Source organism: Meles meles, chromosome 11 (genome assembly GCF_922984935.1).
Source record: "Meles meles chromosome 11, mMelMel3.1 paternal haplotype, whole genome shotgun sequence".
Lineage (NCBI taxonomy): Eukaryota > Metazoa > Chordata > Mammalia > Carnivora > Mustelidae > Meles > Meles meles.
In genome coordinates this window covers 49,168,258-49,189,451 of record NC_060076.1, presented here as the reverse complement: position 1 = coordinate 49,189,451, position 21,194 = coordinate 49,168,258, and the positions used below count along the sequence as shown (strand labels likewise).

General features: G+C 39.8%; 1 protein-coding gene across 2 annotated transcripts in view; it reads left to right on the top strand.

The window, feature by feature from the left end:
- The window catches only part of FOCAD (focadhesin), a 301,972-nt gene that overhangs the window by 206,760 nt on the left and 74,018 nt on the right, over positions 1-21,194 (top strand). For both annotated transcript variants that reach the window (XM_046023020.1, XM_046023019.1), the window contains exons 20-22: positions 1,202-1,387; positions 4,432-4,553; positions 18,133-18,225. In XM_046023020.1, the coding sequence (XP_045878976.1) occupies positions 1,202-1,387; positions 4,432-4,553; positions 18,133-18,225 (401 nt within the window). The remainder of the gene's footprint in view (positions 1-1,201; positions 1,388-4,431; positions 4,554-18,132; positions 18,226-21,194) is intronic.

Genomic DNA, 21,194 nt, shown 5'->3' with positions numbered 1-21,194 from the left:
ATTTGGGGTGTAATTAGGAGGATCACAAAGAGATCATGAACTAATATTTTGGTTTTTTAAATAATTGTCCTGATATTGCTACAGAATGATGGAGAGTCGTAAAGGACCTCTCTGATAATACCTACTGACAAGAAGGAACTGGTCCCATGGAAATCTGAGACTAGCATGTTCCACTAGTGGGAGGAATAGCACGTACAGTGGCTCGGACTTTGATATGAGCTTTGTGTTATTGCAGAATAGAAACAAAGGCCATGTGGCAGCACGCCCTTAACACTTAGCGGGCAAGGAGGGTGCATGGCAGAGATGAAGTCAACGGGAGAGTCAAGGGCGATCATATAAAGCCTTGATCATTGTCAGAAGTGTCAATGTTATTCCACGTATGGTGAAAAAATCAAGATGATCTGAAGATGTCAGGGAAGGCAAGGACATCAGATTCTGGCTTCTGGGCAGAGGATGGTTTGTAGGGAGGGTCATGAAGAGAAGAAACTAAATTTGTCCAGATGAGGAATAGAGAAGATAATAACTGGCCACGTAGCAGTGAAAATAGAGAGAGATGCATGGGTTCAGGATATATAGATATAGATACAGATATATAGATATATTTTAAAAGATTTTATTTATTTGAGAGAGGAAGCATACATGCAAGAGAGCAGGAGTAGGGGAAGGGGCAGAGGGAGGGGGGATGCAGGCTTCCCACCGAGCAGGGAGCCCAATGTGGGGCTCGATCCCAGGACTCTGAAATCATGACCTGAGCGGAAGGCAGAGGCTTAGCCACCTGAGCCACCCAGGTGCCCCTCCAGGATATATTTTTAAAGATAGATTTAGAAGGACTCGTTAATGGATTACCTGTGAGAAGTATGAGAAAGAGAAGAATTCAGAATATCTAAGTTTTTCAGCTTGAGTAACTGGGTGCCATGTTCTAATTTGGGAAGACTAAGAAAGGGATGAGGTTCAAGAGCTCCCTGCTTACTTTGTGAAGTTTGGTTTGAAATAGAGCCATGTCTGTGTGTGTGTGTGTGTGTGTTTGTATATAAGTGTGTCTATATACACCCTTATACTACACTTACACTTTATATATAAGTGTATATATCTCTCTATATAAGTATACATACATACACACACATATGTGAGTTAACAATGAATGATTGTCTCCTAACATATTGTATTTAGTCTACTTTTGATCTCCTTTCGTCTCTTTCAGCTTTGGAGGAATTTTTTACATCTCTTGTGAAGCAGGAAATGGTGAATATGCCCCGTGGAGTCTATCACTCTGCATTAAAAGGAGGTCCCCGGTCCGACCAAGGAAAAACTGTCGCAGGGGTCCCCAATTTTATATTGAAGATGTATGAGACCAATAAGCAGCCAGGTTTGAAACCTGGCCTTGCAGGTAAGTATACCACATGGTATCAAAGGACAAGTACTTAGCCTAAGGATTGCACTTCCTCTTCCGAGTTGGGTGTGATAGGTCACGGCAGAGCACACCTGTGGCTCACATTTTGACACACCTGGACAAATGACAAAAATAAATCATATTTTAAAGGCATCAGAGAAGTGTAAAAGCAAAGACAGGTAGACTAAAACTACAGAATGAGGAGATAGAATACTTTAAAAGTGATCCCCTGCTGCCCCATGGGAGATAGTCACTGATTTTTGATTGTATGCTAGGACCAGGGCTTGGCCCAAGAATAGGTCTGTTGCAGTATATAGAGAAACCAGTGGAGCTTTTATTTATTTATTTTTTAAAAAGATTTTCTCTATTTATTCCTGAGAGAGAGAGGCAGAGGCACAGGGAGAAGCAGACTCGCACTGAGCAGGGAGCCTGACACGGGACTCAATCCCAGGACCCTGGAATCATGACCTGAACCAAAGGCAGACATTTAAACCATCTGAGCCAGCCAGGTGCCCTAACCAGTGGAGCTTTTAGTGGTTTCATGGGCCTAGAGTGATGCGATGGCTCATTTTCTATGTCAGTTTGACTGGGATAAGTGATATTCAGGTAGCTGGTGAAAAATTCCTTGTGGATGTCTTTGAGAGTGTTTCCAGAAGAGGTTAGCATTTGAATGAGTAGACTGAGGAAAGAAAGTCACCCTCACCAGTGTGGATGGGCAACAACATCCAATTCACTGATGGCCTGACTGGAACAGGTGGCTGAAAGAAGAGTGAATTTGCTCTTTCCTTAGCCAGGGCATCCATCTCCTCTGAATTACACTGAATTACACCAGCACTCTTCCTGGATCTCCACCTTGCAGACAGCAAGACCATGGGACTTCTTAGCCTCCATAACCATGTGAGCCAATTCCTGTAATAAAGCTCCCCATTTAGAGAGAGAGAAAGGGGTGGGGAGAGGGAGAGGTTGGGGGAGAGAGATTGAAATTGAGATTCTGGTTCTCTGAAGACTCTGATGAACAGAGGTGAGAAACTAGAGTTTTCTCAAAAGCTAGCTGATGAATTTTGAGTTTGCCCTGAAAGTTACAGAACTAGGCTGGAGCTTCTGAGAGGCGGTGCAATCTCCAGCCTCTCTGTGTGCAGGAAACAAAGAAGAGCTAGGACAATGGGCCTGAAAACAAAGCCCACAGTAGCAGTGAACTGATACTGAAGAGCTACGCCTCTTTTCACCTGGGAGCACTTACTTATTCTGGCCTCAGCTGGAGACTGAATTTCAGGCTTGACCTTTACTAGAGGCTGGTGCAGGAGGCAGAGAAACCCATAGAGATCTTGTCATTCATGGGGTGTCTGAGCAGTGGAACCGGGGACTTGTGGAACCTCAGACACATAGCCTATTTCTCCCTCAAGATATTTGTCAAATTTTGAAGGTTTATGGGATGGGAGGTTAAAGAGATAAACTGAAAACCTCGGAGGACCCGCCTGAGTCTCTCATAAGCTTTCCGTATTGAGGAGACCAATTAGGCTGTCAGATGAAAATCTTGGGGGAGGCATGCCCTAGGAACAGGGTTGAACCAGAGGTAGACTGAGATTTACCAAAGCTATAATCAAGCCTAACCCAGTTCAGTCTCTGATTCAATTTAAATGATCATTCTTTTATTCTATGTACCTGAAAGAAGCAGCTGAAACTCCTCTCTGAGTTTAAAAAAAAAAAAAAATCATTTAGATTTTCTGTGTTTCCTTTGTATACTGTCTAGGATTCAATGAAAAGGTATTAGATGGATGAAAAAGGAAAAGCTTTGAAATGAAGGGGGCATTTCATGGAGATAAAGAAGTCATTCCATTAAGAAAATACCACAGTATCAGTGTACACAAAATAGCATCATTTTTAAACTATATGAAAACCATTCACAAAACTAAAAAAATGGACAAACCTTCCAGAAGGGAGGTGGGTGGGGGCCTGGGTGAAAAGGTGATGGGGATTAAGGAGTACACCTGTTGTGATGAGCGCCAGGTGTTGTATGGAAGTTTTGAATCACTGTATTGTACCCCTGAAACTAATATTATACTCTTTGTTAACTAACTGGAATTTAAATTTTAAAAAAATGGTCAAACCTATAATAATAGTGGGAAACTTTAAAATAATTTTTATAAGATTTTATTTATTAATTTTTGAGGGAGATAGAGTGAGCACAAGCACAAGGAGGAGGAGGGGTAAAGGAAGAAGCAGGCTCCCTTCTGAGCAGGAAGCTGGACACAGGACGTGATCCCAGGATCCTGGGATCATGACCTGATCTGAAGACAGATGCTTAACTGACTGAGCCACCCAAGCATCTCTAAAAAATGTTTTGAAGTGGGATACCTAGGTGGCTTAGGTGATGAGATCAACATAATCTTGATACTGAGAACAAGAAGGGAATATTATAAAGCAGTCTTTTCTATTATACGTAGCTATAAAAAATACCCCCAAATATATTAGAAAATTGAATTCAGCAATATAGCTAATACAAGTGAGGTTGATTTAATGTTTGAAAATCAGTATAATTAAGTACTTTAATAGAAAAAGGCATAACAATCTTTAGATAATCTCAGTAGATGCAGAAAAAGCCTTTGAAAAATTTTGTTCATTTACAAATGAATAAGGCTCATAAATAACTGATAATTTGAATACGGTAACTGCTAATTTCTTAAATCTATTTTTTCTTTCCGTAGATACTAGTAGTCAAAAATCAATTTCTAATCCCTCTATCCAAGGGCACCTGGGTGGCTCAGTTGGTTAAACATCTGCTTTCGACTCAGGTCATGATCCCAGAGTTCTGGGATCTCTGAATGGGGCTCCACGCTCAGCGGGAAGCCTGCTTCTCCCTCTCCCACGCCCCCTGCTTGTGTTCCCTCTCTCGCTGTTTCTGTCAAGTGGCTAAATAAAATATTTAAATAAATAAATAAAATCTCTCTGTCCAGATTGATTGAATATGGATTACTGAGGTTCTGGGAATCTAATTAAGTTTTTCCATAAGACATGTTTTTATAAGTTGTTCCCCCCCCCAGGTGGTATGTTATTTTGTTATGATATTTCAACCTATCAGAGTAAAGATGGCAAACCTTTGAATCGACTGATGGCCAGTAGGGGGCGAAGTTTCAAGCAGACCTCACTCGCTCTGGTACATGAGGTACGTGCCTCCCGATACTGTGTAACAGGTACTGCTTGCTTGTATATGTTTACGGGTTCCCCCTCTTCAGTTTATGGTCATGAAATTTAGTGTGTGTTTATTTTTTCAAAGATTTTACTTATTTATTTGAGAACAAGAGAGGGCACGAGCAGGGTGGGGGGTTGCAGGGAAAAGCAGAAGCAGGCTCTTCCCTAAGGGGGAAGCCTGACGCGGGGCTCGATCCTAAGACCCCGGGATGACACCCGAAGGCAGACGCTTAATTGACAAAACCACCCAGGAGCCCCTGTAGTTTGCTTTTAAAGGAAACCAAAAAGTTGACCCAGTGAATTACTACAATATTTGGATGTATTTCTGAAAGAAAGTGGCACACTTCTTCTATTGCCCAGCCTTATTATTATGGAGTGGTATGTAGGAATTTGGTTTATTTCATCATTGTTTAACTTGTATTGTTCACTATAAGTACCAACTTATTGTTTAAAGAAATAATCTTGCCTGTTCCTTGATTTGAATCCTTTGCAAGTATGTAGGGCACCAGTGTTTATATATTTTGCGAATGTTGGGAATTAACAGTAAATAAAAGTGTTTAAGGAAAAAAAAAAACCTTTGGTTTTAGTGTTTATTCTGTTTTTCCTTTAGGCTACCCTTTTAAAATAAAGTTAGGTGATGCCACGAGATGATTTGTATAAAGTCTGATCATACCAGATTATAGCAACACCAGAGGGAAGAGAGAAGCTGGACAGCGTGTGGGAAACGTGTTCTTTGGTGTTACTGTTAAACACTTGATGACTTATTGTGGTGAATATAAACTAAAATAAGTGAATAACAAAGTGTCATAGCAAAGAGATTTATTTTATGTAATTTAGACATGATAGGTTATATACCACTTATAAATGAAGATAGGACTTTTAAAACGTTTAACAGTTTGATGTTAACTTAGAGCTAAGACAATATGTTTGTACTAAATCTCATTTTGGTGTGTAATTTGTAAATCTCGGCATCACTCATTTGGCTGGACTATATGCTGTGTCTTCCCAGTTGCCACCAGTAGCATATCCAGTTTTTAGAGAGCTGTCTTTATTCGGTGCCCCCCATGCTCTTTCATGTATTTAATTAGAGTTGAAATTATGCAAATATTTGGTTCAAAGCCTTTTTTGTCTAATTCAGTGTCTTCGCTTAACTAAGGAGGGACTAACGATCTGGGACTAAGAGCAGTTTAATTTCATGAAAGAGAGAGCATAGTTTCTAGATCTGTTTTCCTTAACATCTGTATACTTGCTATGGACAAGGGAGAGATTTGGTACCTTTTTGTGTTTTTCAGCTGTGCACCTAGGAGATTGAAGGATACTTAATCACACACTTAACCAAAGTGTTAAGTAATAATGGAAAGCTGATTGGGGCGCCTGGGTGGCTCAGCGGGTTAAAGCCTCTGCCTTCAGCTCAGGTCATGATCCCAGGGTCCTGGGATCGAGCCCCGCATCGGGCTCTCTGCTTAGCGGGGAGCCTGCTTCCTCCTCTCTCTCTCTCTGCCTGCCTCTCTGCCTACTTGTAATCTCTATCTGTCAAATAAATAAATCTTTAAAAAAAAAAAAAAAAAAAAAAAAAAAAAAAAAAAATAATGGAAAGCTGATTTTAAAAGTCACCAGCAGAACAGAAACAAGAAAAAGTGTTAATATGAGGAGTAGCAGAAGGCAGTCTAATAAATTTCAGCAAATGGCATCAGAATTTATGAGGTGTGCCTTGGATATGAACAAAGTATTTGGGTTAAGATACTTGTTGCTTGTGTTGTAGAATGCCTAGAAAATTTCAAAGAGATGAAAAGATGATTATTTTAGGAGTCATTTAGAAGATATATTGGATAGAATTTTGTCAAATCTATGGTAGGATTTTAGTTTGGATTCATCTTGCTGTAATTCATCTAAAAAAAAAGAGGCATAGATAGTGAATGAATCATACAGTTCTCAAACTAGGTGACAACAAATAATACGAATTTTAAGATCTGGTTAGAATAATAGTTGCAATGATAATAGCTAATAACCAGCTCAGGTAAAACTTACGTGTGTGCTCTCTCTCTCTATATATATATATTTATTGAATATTGAATACATATTAAATATATATTGAATATATATTTATTGAATATATGTTTAAATATATATTATTTATTGAAAATTTATTGAATATTGAATACATAGATTGAATATTGAAAAAAACCTATCTATATTCATTTAATCTCTAGCACTGTGAGGCTGGTACTGCTAATGTGTCTGAGATCACAGAGCTCGTAAGTACAGAAGCCTGGAAATTGAACCCAGGCAGTGTGATTCAGGATGGTCCTTGAATTACTCTACACCATACCAAGTTAAGCAGAGAGCATTTTAAAAATATCTTTGAATCTTCCCAAAATGCCTCTAGTATTTCTTTACTCTTCTCCTTGTTTCTAGATTTTCTTTTGTTGGGATCCTTTTGGTGGTGTTGCAGGTGATGTTTCTTCAAACTTCTTTGGGTTCTTATTATTGCTTCTGAGTCTTTTTATTTTAAAAATGTCTGTCATGAGAGTTTCAGTTGGTTTATTCACCCATCAATGGACTCTTGGGTTGTTTCCAGTTTTGGGCAGTTACGATGAAGCTCTATAAGTGATTTTCATATAGTGTATGCATGGATACCTATTTTCATTTTTTTTGAATAAATGAAGATGTAGGAGTGGAATTGCTAGGTCATATGATTAGTGGATGTAACAAACTACCAAACTTTTTTTTTTCTTTTTTTAACAACCAAACTTTTTTAGTGACTGTCCCATTTTGAGTGCCTCGCCGAAATGTGAGGGAGTTCCACTTGTTCTGTCTCTTTGTCTGTACTCCCCCCCCCCTTTTTTTTAAAGCTAGCCATTCTCATACATGGAGAGTGGTTTCTCTTTTGTGGTTTTGTGTTTCCTTAATGGCTATTGATGTCGAGCATCTTTTTCGGTGTTTTTTTGTTTGTTTGTTTTCCCAGTCATACTTTTTCTTCCATGAAGTATTCTGTTGTTTTGCCTGTTTTTTTTAAACCAGGTTTTTCTTTTTAAATGAGAGTTCTTTATATATTCTGCAGTCAAATGCTCTACCCCTGAGCTATACCCCCTATATATTCTGATACAAATTCTTTATTAGAAATGTGTTTTTCAATTTGTTTTTTAAACCAAATCTGTAACTTGTCTTCTTATTTCCTTGGTAGTGTCTTTTGAAGAGTGAATGGTTAGCTTTAAAGAATTCCAGTTCATCAAGGTTTTCTATTTATAGTCCTTGCTTTTTGTTGAAACCAAAGCCTCAAAGATCTTGTTTTCTTTTTCTTTCCTGTATTTTCTTCTTTATTTTTTTCAAAAATTGAGGCATAATTAATGTGCTGTGAAACCAACTCATTTAATGTGTGCAATTCCGTGGTTTTAGCATATTCACAGATTTGTGAAACCATCCGCACAATCAATTTTAGAATGTTTTCATCTCACCCAAAAGAAATTCTGTACCTGTTAGCAGAGAGACTCCATTTCCCTCTTACCCTAGCCTCCAGCAACCACTAATCCACTATTCTGTCTCCGTAGTTCGCATATTTTGGACATTACATATAAATGGAATCATGCAATATGTGTTTTTTTTTGTCTGACTTTTTTCATTTAGTATCATATTTTCAGAGTTTATAGATGCCGTAGCATGTGTCAGGACTTCATTCCTTTTTATGGCCGAATAATATGCCATTGTATGAATCTAACATGTATAGTTTATCCATTAATCCTTAATGATCTCCTGTGTTCACGTATGAAAGTTTTATACGTTACAGTTCCATTCTTGCCTAGGATCTGTATGAGTTAACTTTTCATGAGCTATGATTTATGTTTATTGACTTATATATATAACATATATTTATTGACTTATATATTTATTGACATGTTTATTTATTATATTTCTTCACCAAATCACCTCTGTAGAAAATTGTTTGTCCATATGTATGGGTCTACTACTTCTTTTTTTTTTTTTAAGATTTTATTTATTTATTTGAGAGAGCAAGAGAGCATGAGCACGCACAGAGGGAGAGGCAGAGGATAAAGCAGACTCCCCACTGAGCAGGGAACCTGACTCCCGGCTCCATCCCAGAACCCTGGGGTCATGACCTGAGCCAAAGGCAGACGGTTAATCGACTGAGCCACCCAGGCGCCCCTGCATGGGTCTACTTCTGCACTCAGTTGTAGTCCCTTGATCTCTGTGTGTATACTTTAACTAAAACCACACAGCTTAATTACCGTTGCTTTATAAAAAGTCTTGAAATCAAGTAATATGAGTCCTCCAATTTTGTTGTTTTAAAATTTGGCTATCTTAGGCCTTTAGCTTTTCCGTGTAAATTTTAAATCAGCTTTGAGAAACCACAGAAAAGCCTGCTATAATTTTGGCTAGAAATGTATTGAATCTGTAGATCAATTTGGGAGAGAATTGACGTCTCACTAATATTGAGTCTTTCAACTCATGTACAAGGTTATTTGTATCTTTCCATTATTTTAGGTCAGTGTCTTGTTTCATTACAAATCTTATGCACATTTTGTTAAATTTAATGAGTATTGCATGTCCCTAAGTATTTTGATGCGATTGCATCTAATTAACTGTTTTTTCCTTTGTCTTAATTTGCAACTGCTCATTGCTGGTATATAAACATATAATGGATACTTTCCTATGACTTTACTAAACCCACTTACATGTTCTTGTCGCTTTTTGTAGCTTCTTTTTGTTTCTCATTGTGATGTGTGTGAATAGAGAATATCTTAATTTTTTTTCTTTCTGATGTTTGTGCCTTTCATTTTTTTCTTGCCTGATTACACTGAATAGGGCCTTCTAATACAGTGTTGAACTGGAGTGGTTAAGAGCAGACATTTCTTATCTTATACACAGTCTTGCGGGAAAACATTCAGTGTCTTAACATTAAATATGATGTTATGTTTAGCTTATTTTAGTATAAAGATTTTATAGATATCCTTTATCAGGTTTGCAAAGTCCTAATAATTTTTCCTTAAATGTTTGGTGGAATTTTCCCGTGAAACCATCCGGGGTTGGCGTTTTCTTCAGGAATGTTTATAACTATGAATTCAATGTATTTGATACATGAGTTTGTTCACAAGTCTATCCATCTTCCTACTAATTCTGACAGGGGTATGTGGGTGGCAGCAGATATGACAGTTAGTGTCTGTCTCCTGTAAAGTGTAAAGTTCATGAAATCAGGGAGCTGGTGTTGGTCACATGTAGCTCTAATGCCTGGTATTCCTGGGACACAGCACATACTTCATAGACCTTTGTCAAGTTAATGGTTTGAATCCTTTTGAAACATGGATGTGCCTTAGACTTTGTATGTGCATTTAGTGTGATGGTTTCCTTTTTCCAGAAATGTTGTTAATAAATTGATGCTGAATCTAATCATCATTGAGGTCTTACTAAGAGAGTAAGAATAAGAGAGTAATTATTATATTATTATCATTTGAATGGCTTTTATGTACTGTTTTATGTCATTATTCACTTATGTGAATAGATGTAGCCTTTCCCCTTTTCTCTCTGCCCAAGATTACATATACTTACAGGATATGCTATGGCCTTCTTAATGCCTACAACAGTAGGTGGGTGAGTGTGTGAATCGGGAAGAGAACTTTGTTTTGAATGTCCTGAAAGCTCTGCTCTTCGTATTCTGACCGATTTGCTTCACATAATTGTCAGTATTTCTCAAGAACTGTGTTCGTTAAATCAAGTAATTTTCATTATGGAGAACTAGCTATTCCATCTGTGATGAATTCTTTTGGAGATTATTATATTCCCTTCTTTCTGAAAACTTTTTTTTTTACAATTTATTTTTAAAATTGACTTTTCTTTAAGTGAAACTCTCCCATGGGACTTTCAGAAGACTTGAAAATCTAAGTCTCCTTGGGCTTTGACCTGAAATACCAGAAGTTCTGTATCATCATTGCCCTGCTTAGATTTTTCTAAACCTGAAGTGTCCCCTTCCTCTCTCTGTTTCTTTGAACAGGGACAGGCGGGGGTCATTTCAGACCTACTAGGGGTTCTCCAACCTCAGGTGACCGTCCTCTTCTGCTCCGATTTATAACTACACTTTCCCATCCTGAGACTAACTGATTGCTCTTGATAAGGAAGCTGAAGGTGAATGACAGTTTCCTTCCCTGAAATTTGCTGCCTGTCTTGTCATCCTTTGGCATTTCTAACTCTGACGTGACACTCTCACCTAAATTGGATGATTGTGATTTGTCCCTGGATGGGAATGGCAGTCTTGCTTCATTATTCCCCCCATCTTTGGGCGCATGCAAATTTTCCTGATCCTGCTGCTGCCTGTGCATTAGGTAATGAGCTCTTTTTTCATTCTTATTTCACCGCAACCTTATCTGGGCTTATTGGCAGAACTATTTTGTGAAATCCGTCTCTTCCTTCCTTCTTTCCGTCCTTCCTTCCTTCCTTTTGTGTTGATTATCATTTGATTCTTTGTCCTATAAATTAATTTTGCCTTTCTTCTGCCTTCTGTGGCTTTTTCCCCTAGATAGGTGAGCTATAACCCATCATTTGAAATACAAAGAATATATTTGCCTTTTTCTTTCAGTTCCTTCTTTATTTAAAAACCTATTTCTTAGGAAGAACGTGCAGTAGCATTAGCATTCATGCAATATGAAACAATTAGATGGAAATTCTGAATAATAATTGGGAGAAGTGGTATCTATGCTTATTACACATTCCCCTTAGAAAACACTGTGAAAAGTATGGTTTGCTGTATTTTAGAGACTCCGTAATTACCATGTGATGTGAGTTGTTATGGTAACTGGGTTTCCCCCCTCCTATTAAATAACAGAGTAAGTAAATGGTTGCTTGAGATGTGATTGAATTGTCAGCTTTCAAGCTAATGTTATCCTGATGGGGGTGGTGGTGGGGGTAGAGATAGACTGAGGAAGAAAGAGAGAAGATGAGGGAGAGAGAGGCAGGGAGAGAAAATTTAAAATGTCCAGAAAGCACCCACAAAGAGATGAGTATCATTTTACTTTAAAAATGTGTCCTCTACAAGCCCTCCCTTCTTGTTCTTCAGTCACTATTTGTCAGGAGACGGGAATAACAAAATTATTTTTGTGCCAACAAGATTACTATTGACAGAAAATTGAAGGCTGTTATATCTCATATATAAACAGTGGGGCATTGAGTGGCTTCGGGGTCTCGAACACGAAGAATGAACGGTTTTTCTTCTGGGAATGTGGGAGCAGCGTGTGTATGTCACAGCCTGCATGTAGAGGGAGTCAGTGTTTGTGGGTCTGTGTAGCAACTGACATTAACTATTTCAATTCTTTTGATAATAAATACATCTGGGGAGCATGCAAATGTCTCCTTTTTGACATCGGGGTTTTAAAGTCAATAGCAAACACTTGGTTTACCTGTAAGTTTGTACAGGCTACTCCATCTTTTTTCATTCTGCTTCAGCCTTCTAACAACCTCACCAAAGGTTATTTTACTCGAATTATAGTGTTTAATGAAAGTCTGTTAAAATGGATGTTTTCTTATAAATGGCAATTGTATTTGGTAAAATTGCATAAGAGACAGAAGACATTACCAAATTTCTGGGCAGTCTGTTCTGAACAGTAAGTTTACACGTGGCTGTAAAACGTGTTATCAGTGAGGAAACAAAATCTACTTTTTGATTTTTTTTCTTTCAACATTTCCCTTCATTTGTGAATTGTGTTTCCAAGCAAGATATTTTCTGTTGAGCTGCTATTTCAGATGTACTTGATTAAATCCTGTATGATTCAAATGAAGTTTAGTGAGGAAACTTAAAAATATAAGACATATTATAGCCACTTGAAAATTCTGCCTTGTCACTCACTGTGGTTTTAGCTGGAATTAAACATTTCCTGGCCAGAACATCTTGGAGGTGCTTTTGTAAAATTTCAGATAACTGTGTTCTCAACAACTTGTGTTTGAGTTGAGCTGTGTCTGCTTAAAAAAGTTTTCTAACACTGTTTCCTGCATGATTGAAAGTTGAACATCATAGTTTTCTGATTGCTTGTTTATGGTCGTATAGTTTTCACATGACATTTTGTCTTAAAGCAAATACTGTACATTTGATTTGATTAAACTCAGAAGGTACTTAATTGAATACTTATGTGCAGAATCGTATTATGGATCCATGGGAGGAATTCTGAGATGAGTAGGACAGGTTCTCTACCTCTAGGATTGCATGAGATGAAGGTACATACACAAATAATCTAAGATGGAATTGGTTGAATGTTACAGGGGAGGTTTGTAGCCTCCTGGAAGTATAGAGATGGAAGAAATTATTTCAGTAAGTAGAGATGAGAGGAAGATAGAGCATTCCAGGCAGTGGAAGGAGTGAGTGCAAAGGTCCTGTAGAGTATAGGACTGACTTGGGAATTGGTTTATAATCCAATTCAGCCAGAATGCAGGTTAAATAAAAGAAAGGACCAGGAAATCATCTGGGGAAATTGGTTGGGGATCTTGGCCAGCAGAGTTCTTACATGAGAACAAATTATTTCTTAAAGTAAATGGTGTGCTTTTGATTCTAAAAGGCTTTGAACATAGTACAAAAGAGTTTGGACTTTATTCTTTAATGAACCATCAAAGGTTTTTGAAAAGGAGTTCTGAGTTAATGGAAGAGTTGCAGCACCATTTAGGATGTATTAGAAGAAGGAAAGATTTTAGGCTGTTAGGAGATCAGTTAGGGGCCTCAGTACTCTAGGCAGGAATTAGGACTAAGCCAGTGAGGAAGAAAGTGTGGAGAATAGAAGAAACATTTCAGAGGTGGAGTTGGCTGTTGAGTTGGGGGCAAGAAAGAAGTCCGGGATAAATCAGAAGTTTTAAACCTGGATGGCTGGGATATTGACATGCGATATTGATAGAAACACAAAGGAAAAGAGGAAGGGTAGACTTTCAGTGCTGACGGCAAGTGTACAGGGCATGATAGACAATGGGAACTGAGGGTTTGAGAAGCATTACAGTCTGAAAGTAGTGACTTTCAAACTCTATTTTTAGTTTTATTTGTATTGAGGTATAATATACAGGCACTCGATTTCTCCTCTCTTAGTACATAGTTCTACGAATTTTTACAAGTGCATACATTCACGTACCCCAAACCCCAGTCAAAATAAGAACAGTTCTGTCGCCCTAAAAATTCCCCTATGCTCCTTTATAGTCAGTCCCTTTCCTCTCCCCTTTCTTCTGAAACCACTGATCTAGTTTAATGTCCTTCTCGTTGAAACCACAAGAGTCCTGGGGACCACCACGAATACAGTTGGATGATTAAGAGGCTGACTACCAAGCCCCCCAGCCCTCGTCCTCACTTCATCTAGATAAGTTTTGCCTGTTTTCTGTTTTATATGTTGGCGTTCTACTTAACATTTGGGGTGGGTGGGAAAATTGCATAGCTCAACACTTAAAACCTCGTCATATTCTGTGGTGTTGCTGTCACAACTCTAAGCTACAGTTCTCTCTTACCTGGATCATTGCAGTAGCCTGTGAGTAGGTGTCCCTTCTCTGACCTTTGCCTCCTACAGTCTGTTCGCAACATAGCAGTCATCATGATCTTTTTGTTCTATAGGTTAGATCATGTCTTCTCAAAATCTTATAATGGCTCCCCCTTTAATAAGAATAAAGATAAGTCCTGAGAGGCTCCCAGGTGGTTCTCAGTTAGTTAAGCATCTGACTCTTGATTTCAGCTCCAGTCATGATCTCAGGGTTGTGAGATCGAGCCCTGTGTTGGGCTCTGCCATGGTCGTGGAGCCCGCTTAAGATTCTCTCTCCTACTTCTACCCCTTGCCCTCTGCACCTGCGCACGTTCTCTCTCTCTCTCGCTCTCTCTCAAAAAAAGGTAAGTCTTGAAAAGTGACCTAGAAGTGACTTCCCTGCATCCTCGTGCTCACTCTGTCTGTCCTCCTTGATTATAGTTGGTTATACTGGCCTTTGTGTTCCTCAGACAAGTTAGCCATGTGCTTGCTTTAGGACCTGTGCCCTAACTTGTGTGTGTGTTTTTAAACTGAGGCAAACTTCGCATAACATAAAATTGACTCTTTTGAAGCTTAAAGCATACAATTCAGTGGATTTAGTGTATTCACAGTGTGTAAACCGTCACCTTTAGGTAGTTCCAGAACATTTTCATCACCCTCCAGTGACACCATGTGTGAGTGAAATAATCACTTCCCATTTCCCCCTCCCTTCTTCCCTTCCCCCTCTCTTCCCCTCCCCTGGCACCACCATCCATGGATTTACCTATTTGGGATATTTCATATAAATAGAATCATCTAATAGGAACCTTTCTGTCTGGTTTCTTTCTGTTTCGCGTAAATGTTTTCACAGTTCATCTACATCTAGGGTGCATCTGCCCGTCATTCCTTTTTATGGTGAGTAATATTCCGTTGTAGATATATTTTGTTTGTCCATGCATTGCTCATGTGGATTATTTCCCTCTTTCGGCTATTGTGAAAATGCTGCTTTGAGCATTCATCTACGGTGTTTGTTTGCATAGATGGTCTCGATTCTTTTGGGTATGTATGTAGAATTGGAATTGCTGGGTCATAGGGTAATTCTGTATCTGACTTTTTGAGCAATGACCAAACTGTGTTCCATAGTAGCTGAACTGTTTTCCGTTCCCACCAGCCCTTCTCTGGGTTTCTATAACTTCATCACGTTCCAGTCTTTACTCAGGCCTCGCCTTCTCAACAAGGTCTGCTCTGACTGCCCTGTTGAGTCCCGTAAAGTGTTCTGTCCCTGTCCTCCCTCCTTGTCCTCCCCCCATACCCTCCTCATGTACATTTCTCTAATACGGTCTTGTTTTTTAGACACATATGTAATGTTTCATTATACTTACTCCCTCTTACACTTAGAAACACTTCCTTTTCTCCAGATCACAGAACCTGCTCATGGCAACAGTCCGTCAGACGCCCGTCATTGCAAGGGCATGTGTAGATGAAGCCAAACTACATTCCACATCCCTGACAACTTGCTGCACAGTAGTGGAGAACCCTCATCCGCTGAGTAACAGGGTTATAAGTTCATGATTTGCAATTATTTAGTTGATTGGATTCCCTTCAAAGGCTTCTCAGAGTATAGCAAATTATACATAATTTCCATGCTTTAAAAATGCTAATTGTATTCTTCAGCCCAGCAACATTAACCTATATGGGTGGCTATATATTGAACTAGAATAGTGCCCTAAAATGTGTTTTTGTTAAAAATGGTCAAGGACGTCTCTTTTGCTGTGTAACACAACGGGAGTGTAAGGGCATGACTGACTTCAAGCTGTCTCCCTGAGTTTCTCTTCAGTAAAGGGAAGGGCAGGAAAGTGCGTCTTTAAGGCGATTTATTCGCAGCTGACTCCATAGAACACTGAGACTAGGTATAACCTCATAAACCAGGAGGCGTTCAGACTGGTGTGTAGGCTCGAGAGTTGAGATGGGTCCCCGCACCCACCTTCAGATGTGGTTGGAGCCGCAGCCGGAGGATTAGCTTTAACTTAACTTCAGTTTTTAACCTCCTTTCAGATAGGTTTCCGGGCACAAATGCTTTTGTTCTTAGAAGCTCAACGTTTGATTTGTTCATTTTCCTTTACATTTTTTCCATAATACTTTCTTTTTTTAAACTCAGGTTGAAATCATCATTGCCACTGTTGTCCTTCCAAAGCATCCAGTGCTCTTTTTACCAATTCGCTGAGACCACGGATCGTCTCAGTAGTGCAGTGATGTCCGGGGATTATATGGCAGGAAAATACTGAAATACTTTGAGGTTGCGAAGAGAGAAAAGTTTGGTTGTTGTGCTTGAGTGTCCTTTCTGTTAAATCCAGGTCTCACAATAGGATTTTTTTAAAGGGGGGCGGGGGATGCAGAGGAAGGGGGACAGAGAGAATTATAAGCAGGCTCCATGCCCAGCACAGAGCCTGACCTGGGACCCCATCTCATGACCCTGAGATCATGGCCTGAGCCAAAGTCAAGAGTTAGATGCTTAACTGACTAAGCCACCCAGGTGCCCCCCAAAATAGGACTTGAGAGTTAATGTATTTTATGAAACAGAAATAGAATTGATAGGAAGATGCCCCCCCATTTTGGAAAGAGAGAGCAGGGCCAAGGACCAATTAATGCCTCTCCAGCTGGAAATGGGGCCTCCGTTGGCGACTGCTTCCCGGATAATGAGAGAGGAAGCAGGAATTGGTGGGCCTGTTTCTTCAAGGATTTTTGTTGACCTGTTGACAATCTCCCTCTACCCTACTCCATACAGTGAGTATTTAATCAGAAAAAGAAGAAATCTGTCCTTAGAATTTTTTTAAAAGTTCATTTCATGGTGCAGGTATCTTTTTCAGACTCAGTATCAATTTTTTTTTTTTTTTTTTAAAGAAAAGCAGTGCTAAGATGAGAAGTGATAGGTAGCAGACAGAATAATTTTCTTTGTTCTTTTCATTCCCATAAGTTCCTCCTAATTTTGACGGATAATCTGTTTGTGCTCCTTTCTGACTCTCCCATTAGAAGGCTCTCTGCAGACACACACCAATAATCCTCATAACCTTTCACAGTACCTTAGGTATAGCAGGCCTGCACGAGGACCAGGGTTCCAGAAAATTCCAGAGGCCCTAGGAAGCAGCTGTATTCAGAGCGGCTGTTCTCTTCCCTCTCACAAAGCCCTTGAGAAAATTAATTCCCACAATGCAGTAAGATCTCCTTACACACTCTAGTTATCATAATTCTGGGGTCATTATATAGAAATTTGTCTTTTTGGCTGTTTGTTGTTGTTTTTGTATGAGAAGGACCCAGACTACAGTTTTGGTTGTTTGGGTTTAGATGAGATGGGTTACAGGAAATGTGAAATGTGAGGCGCTGTGACTGTTTTTCTTGAACGATCTTTCTTTAACAGAAGCAGACCTTGGGAAGATTTGTTGCAAGATAGCCTCCTACTAATAGGTAGAAACAGAAATGACTATGAAAACCATATGTTTTGTCTGGGCCTCTCTTCAGAAACAGGGCTTCGGCATTGGCATCTATCATTTTTCTCTTGTTTACCCACACTGATTAAAGGGCTTTATCTAGTGGTGTGCACGATTGCTCGGTGAAGGACTCATTTGCATCTCTGACCCTCATGGTTTCTACACAACATGATCGTTCTGTTGGCAGTTGGAGTTTATTACTTCAGAAATTGTCATTGTGGAAATCCAGGATGCGAGCGATATTTATTTAAAATGACCAGGTCCATTGGCTAGACAATCCCTAGTTTCCTGACATTGGCAAGAGGCTGCACAGAGTTGCCCCTTCATTTTCAGGGACACATTTGTCTTACACGTACATCGTAACTTGTGATTACTATAGAATTCTATTGGCTTTAATTTAGAAAATTCCAGGCTTATTTTGTCTTGACGTGACTCTAAACCCTTCGCCTTTGAAAATAGCTGAAAGATCTTATTTGTGGTTCAGATCGTAGACTGACTTGGTTTGTTTTAGAATCTGAATCATTTTAAAATGAAGGGAAGGAAGGAGTTTTATTCTGTTTTAATACCACATAGTCTGACCTAACGTTGTCCATTTTCCCCGCAGGTTCAGATCCAGCTTTCCGAGTGGCACCGGGCGATCTTTCTGCCCCAGGCCTGGCTTGCGTTTATGAGTCGAGCTTATCATGCCATTTTACAGGTAATGAAACCATAGGATCGGGTGCTGTAGGGGAGTGTCCCCTTCGGATCTCAAATTTTACTGGGCATATGGATTTAATATAAAAGCCCTTAGGAAAATAGCACTGTCAAAAATGCAGAGTTTGGGACACCTGGGTGGCCTAGTCGGTTAAGCGTCTGCCTTCATCTCAGGTCATGATACCAGGGTCCCGGGATCGAGTCCTGCATGGGGCTTCTTGCTCAGCGGGGAACCTGCTTTTCCCTCTCCCTGCTGCTCCCCCACTTGTGCACTCTCTCCCCTCTCTCTCTGACAAATAACTAAATAAAATATTTTTAAAGATGCAGTGCTTACTTCGCTTACGAAAGAATGTGAGTTACACACATAACTGCATTTACATTTTCAACCTTGATGTCCTCCATCTGTGGCCAGTCCAGAGCCCCCTCTTAGGTGCTCCTCTTCTACACCTCGCTGCTTTCTGAGACCTCCTAGACGTCTCAGGTGTCCCCTGCAGCCGTTCCACAGCGCCTTGACGTACACACATCCCAGACTGAGCTCCCCGTCTGCCGTGAACTTTCCAGGCTGTCCTTGTTTACAGTTCCAGCCTTATTATCTCTTAATCCTTCTCAGGAATTGTATGTTTCAGTCTTGGCTAAACTTTGTTGTCCAAACTCAGCACGTCTTCCCTAACCTCTTGACTTTTACACACTGTTCCTTCTGCTCTAGGTGCTGCTGTTTCTTCTTCACCCACCTAATTCCTGCTGGTTTTTAAATTGTTTTTTTTGTTTTGCTTTATTTTGTTTGTTTTTTAATTTTATCAGGGAAGGCACTTACCTGTGCCCCCCCCCCCGGAAACTGAATCATATGCCCCTCTGTTGTGCTTTCTTAGAATACCTCCTTCCCCATTCCCTTTTTTTTATGGTATATTTATCTATCTGTCTATTTATTTATTTACTTAGTAATCTTTACAGCCAATGTGGGGCTGGAATCCCCAACCCCAAGATCAGGAGTCATGCCCTCTGCTGACCAAGCCGGTCGAGCATCCCCCATGCTCCCCATTTTGAAGCCCTTACCACCTTAGGTATTTCTCTGGGGCCCTTTGGCTGTCTCTGTTCCTTAAAGCCAAGAGCTGTGTTTTCTTCCCTGTTGTCCCTCTGGAACGCGGCATAGTGTCTAAAACATAGTAGGTACTCCCTAAATAAATGAATTATACTCCATTTGACTTCATTTAGACCAATAATACTAAAAGTAGTGGTTTGTGGATTTTGAATTTAGAAAATTTGCAATTGGTGTGGAAATATACAAACAGTTAACAATATGAGGAAATGACTAACCAACCTTTGTTCGAAGCACAGAATTCATTTTTAAGGATGATAGAAAAAAATCTGATGGTACTTAAGTAATTTATGGCCCAGAATAGGATTTTCATGGAGTCTCAGGAAGTGTGGTATTAGGGTTAAAGGTAATAGCTGTCCTAAAAGATGGGGGGCAGTGCGGTTGGGAGAAATGACTGGGCATCTTAGCATTGGTGTTCTCGTCCTGAAACGTTGCTGCAGCGTATTTTATTGCATCTAGGGTTTTTAAGCCATGTTGCATCTTCAGAGTTTCTGGCTCGTTAGAACTGAGTCGGGACCAGGAACTCCCGTGTTTACCAAGCTGTCCAAGGTCATTTTAACAGTCTGTCAACCACACTAGCGTTTTAGATGGTTCCCCAAACTGCACTGGAATTCACATTTTGAGGATGTCCTTTTAGAACCCTCATTCCCTTTGGCTCAGCTTTCACACATTTTTGCTCCAGGTGCATCTGGGCACTCGGTTTTGAGCAGGTCCATGAGTGAAGGAATGTGTATTACACAAACATACCTGTAACCAGTTACGGTTTTTAATTCAAGAAGAGTGAGATCGAGAATCAGAGTATGCTCTTTTTCTTACATCTGTTTGCCTCGAAGTGATTTTCCAGGACTTTCCTTCAGCAAACACGTATAGACCCCCTTTCACTAGCCAGGTCTGTGCCAGGTGTGTGGGATACGAAGGAGACTGAAACACTCCTTCCTCTCTGGGCGCTTCCAGCCCAGTGCGGGAGACTGACACGGCCACCAGCAATTTTAATGCAACATCTTTGAGGCTTTAGAATAACTCCTGCTGCAGCCTGAACTGAGAATTTTATTTAGCTCTTAGCATAAGGAAGGCTAAATCGAACAGGATGGAGGTATAACTCAGGCAGATGACTTGCCATTGGTTTAAAAAAAACCCACCTCTACAGTTATTTTTTATAAGAAGAGCTACTGTTTATTGAACAACTAGTGTGTGCCCAACACTTAACATGTATTATTTCAATGAATCTTTATGGTAACCCTTTGAAGTGAGATGTTAACCCCACGTATAATGGGATTCCAGACGAAAAAGCAGAGTTAGCTAGGAAAGTAAAACAACGGTGCCAAACCCAACAGTCACAGCTGTCGGGCTCCAGGGAAAGGATCTGGAACTTCCCCTGGATTTGTCTGTCCCCAGAGCCTCAGCCTTTTCCACTGCGGCATGCGCTTTCCCTGGCACTGTCATTAGTCGTAACAACAAATCATGCAAATTGGTTTACTTTTTTAAAGGATCGCTCTATTTACGAAAAGCCGGCTGAGTATTTTTAGTAATGCAGGTCAATTATTCTGCCTTTCTGCTGTTGTAGGTGCTAGTGTGCTTCTTTGCTTATTTATTGTTTAAAACACTTTTTACTTTGGATCTCTCAGTTCCGCTGAGAATTGGTGACAATAGAAATGAAACTCAAATTGTAGACTCTAAGATTTTTGCTATCATTTAAAAGTACAGGAAGGCTTTTAGGGAATCACTATTATTTGAAAGCACACTGATGCATTTTAATTGTTTTGAGTTTTTTTTAAATGAGCCCAGACACTTAAACCGAATTTATGGTATCTTAGGAGAATTAGAGCAACTGCCAGACTCCTTGTCTATATCCAGAATTTCTGTCCTGGAGGATCCTT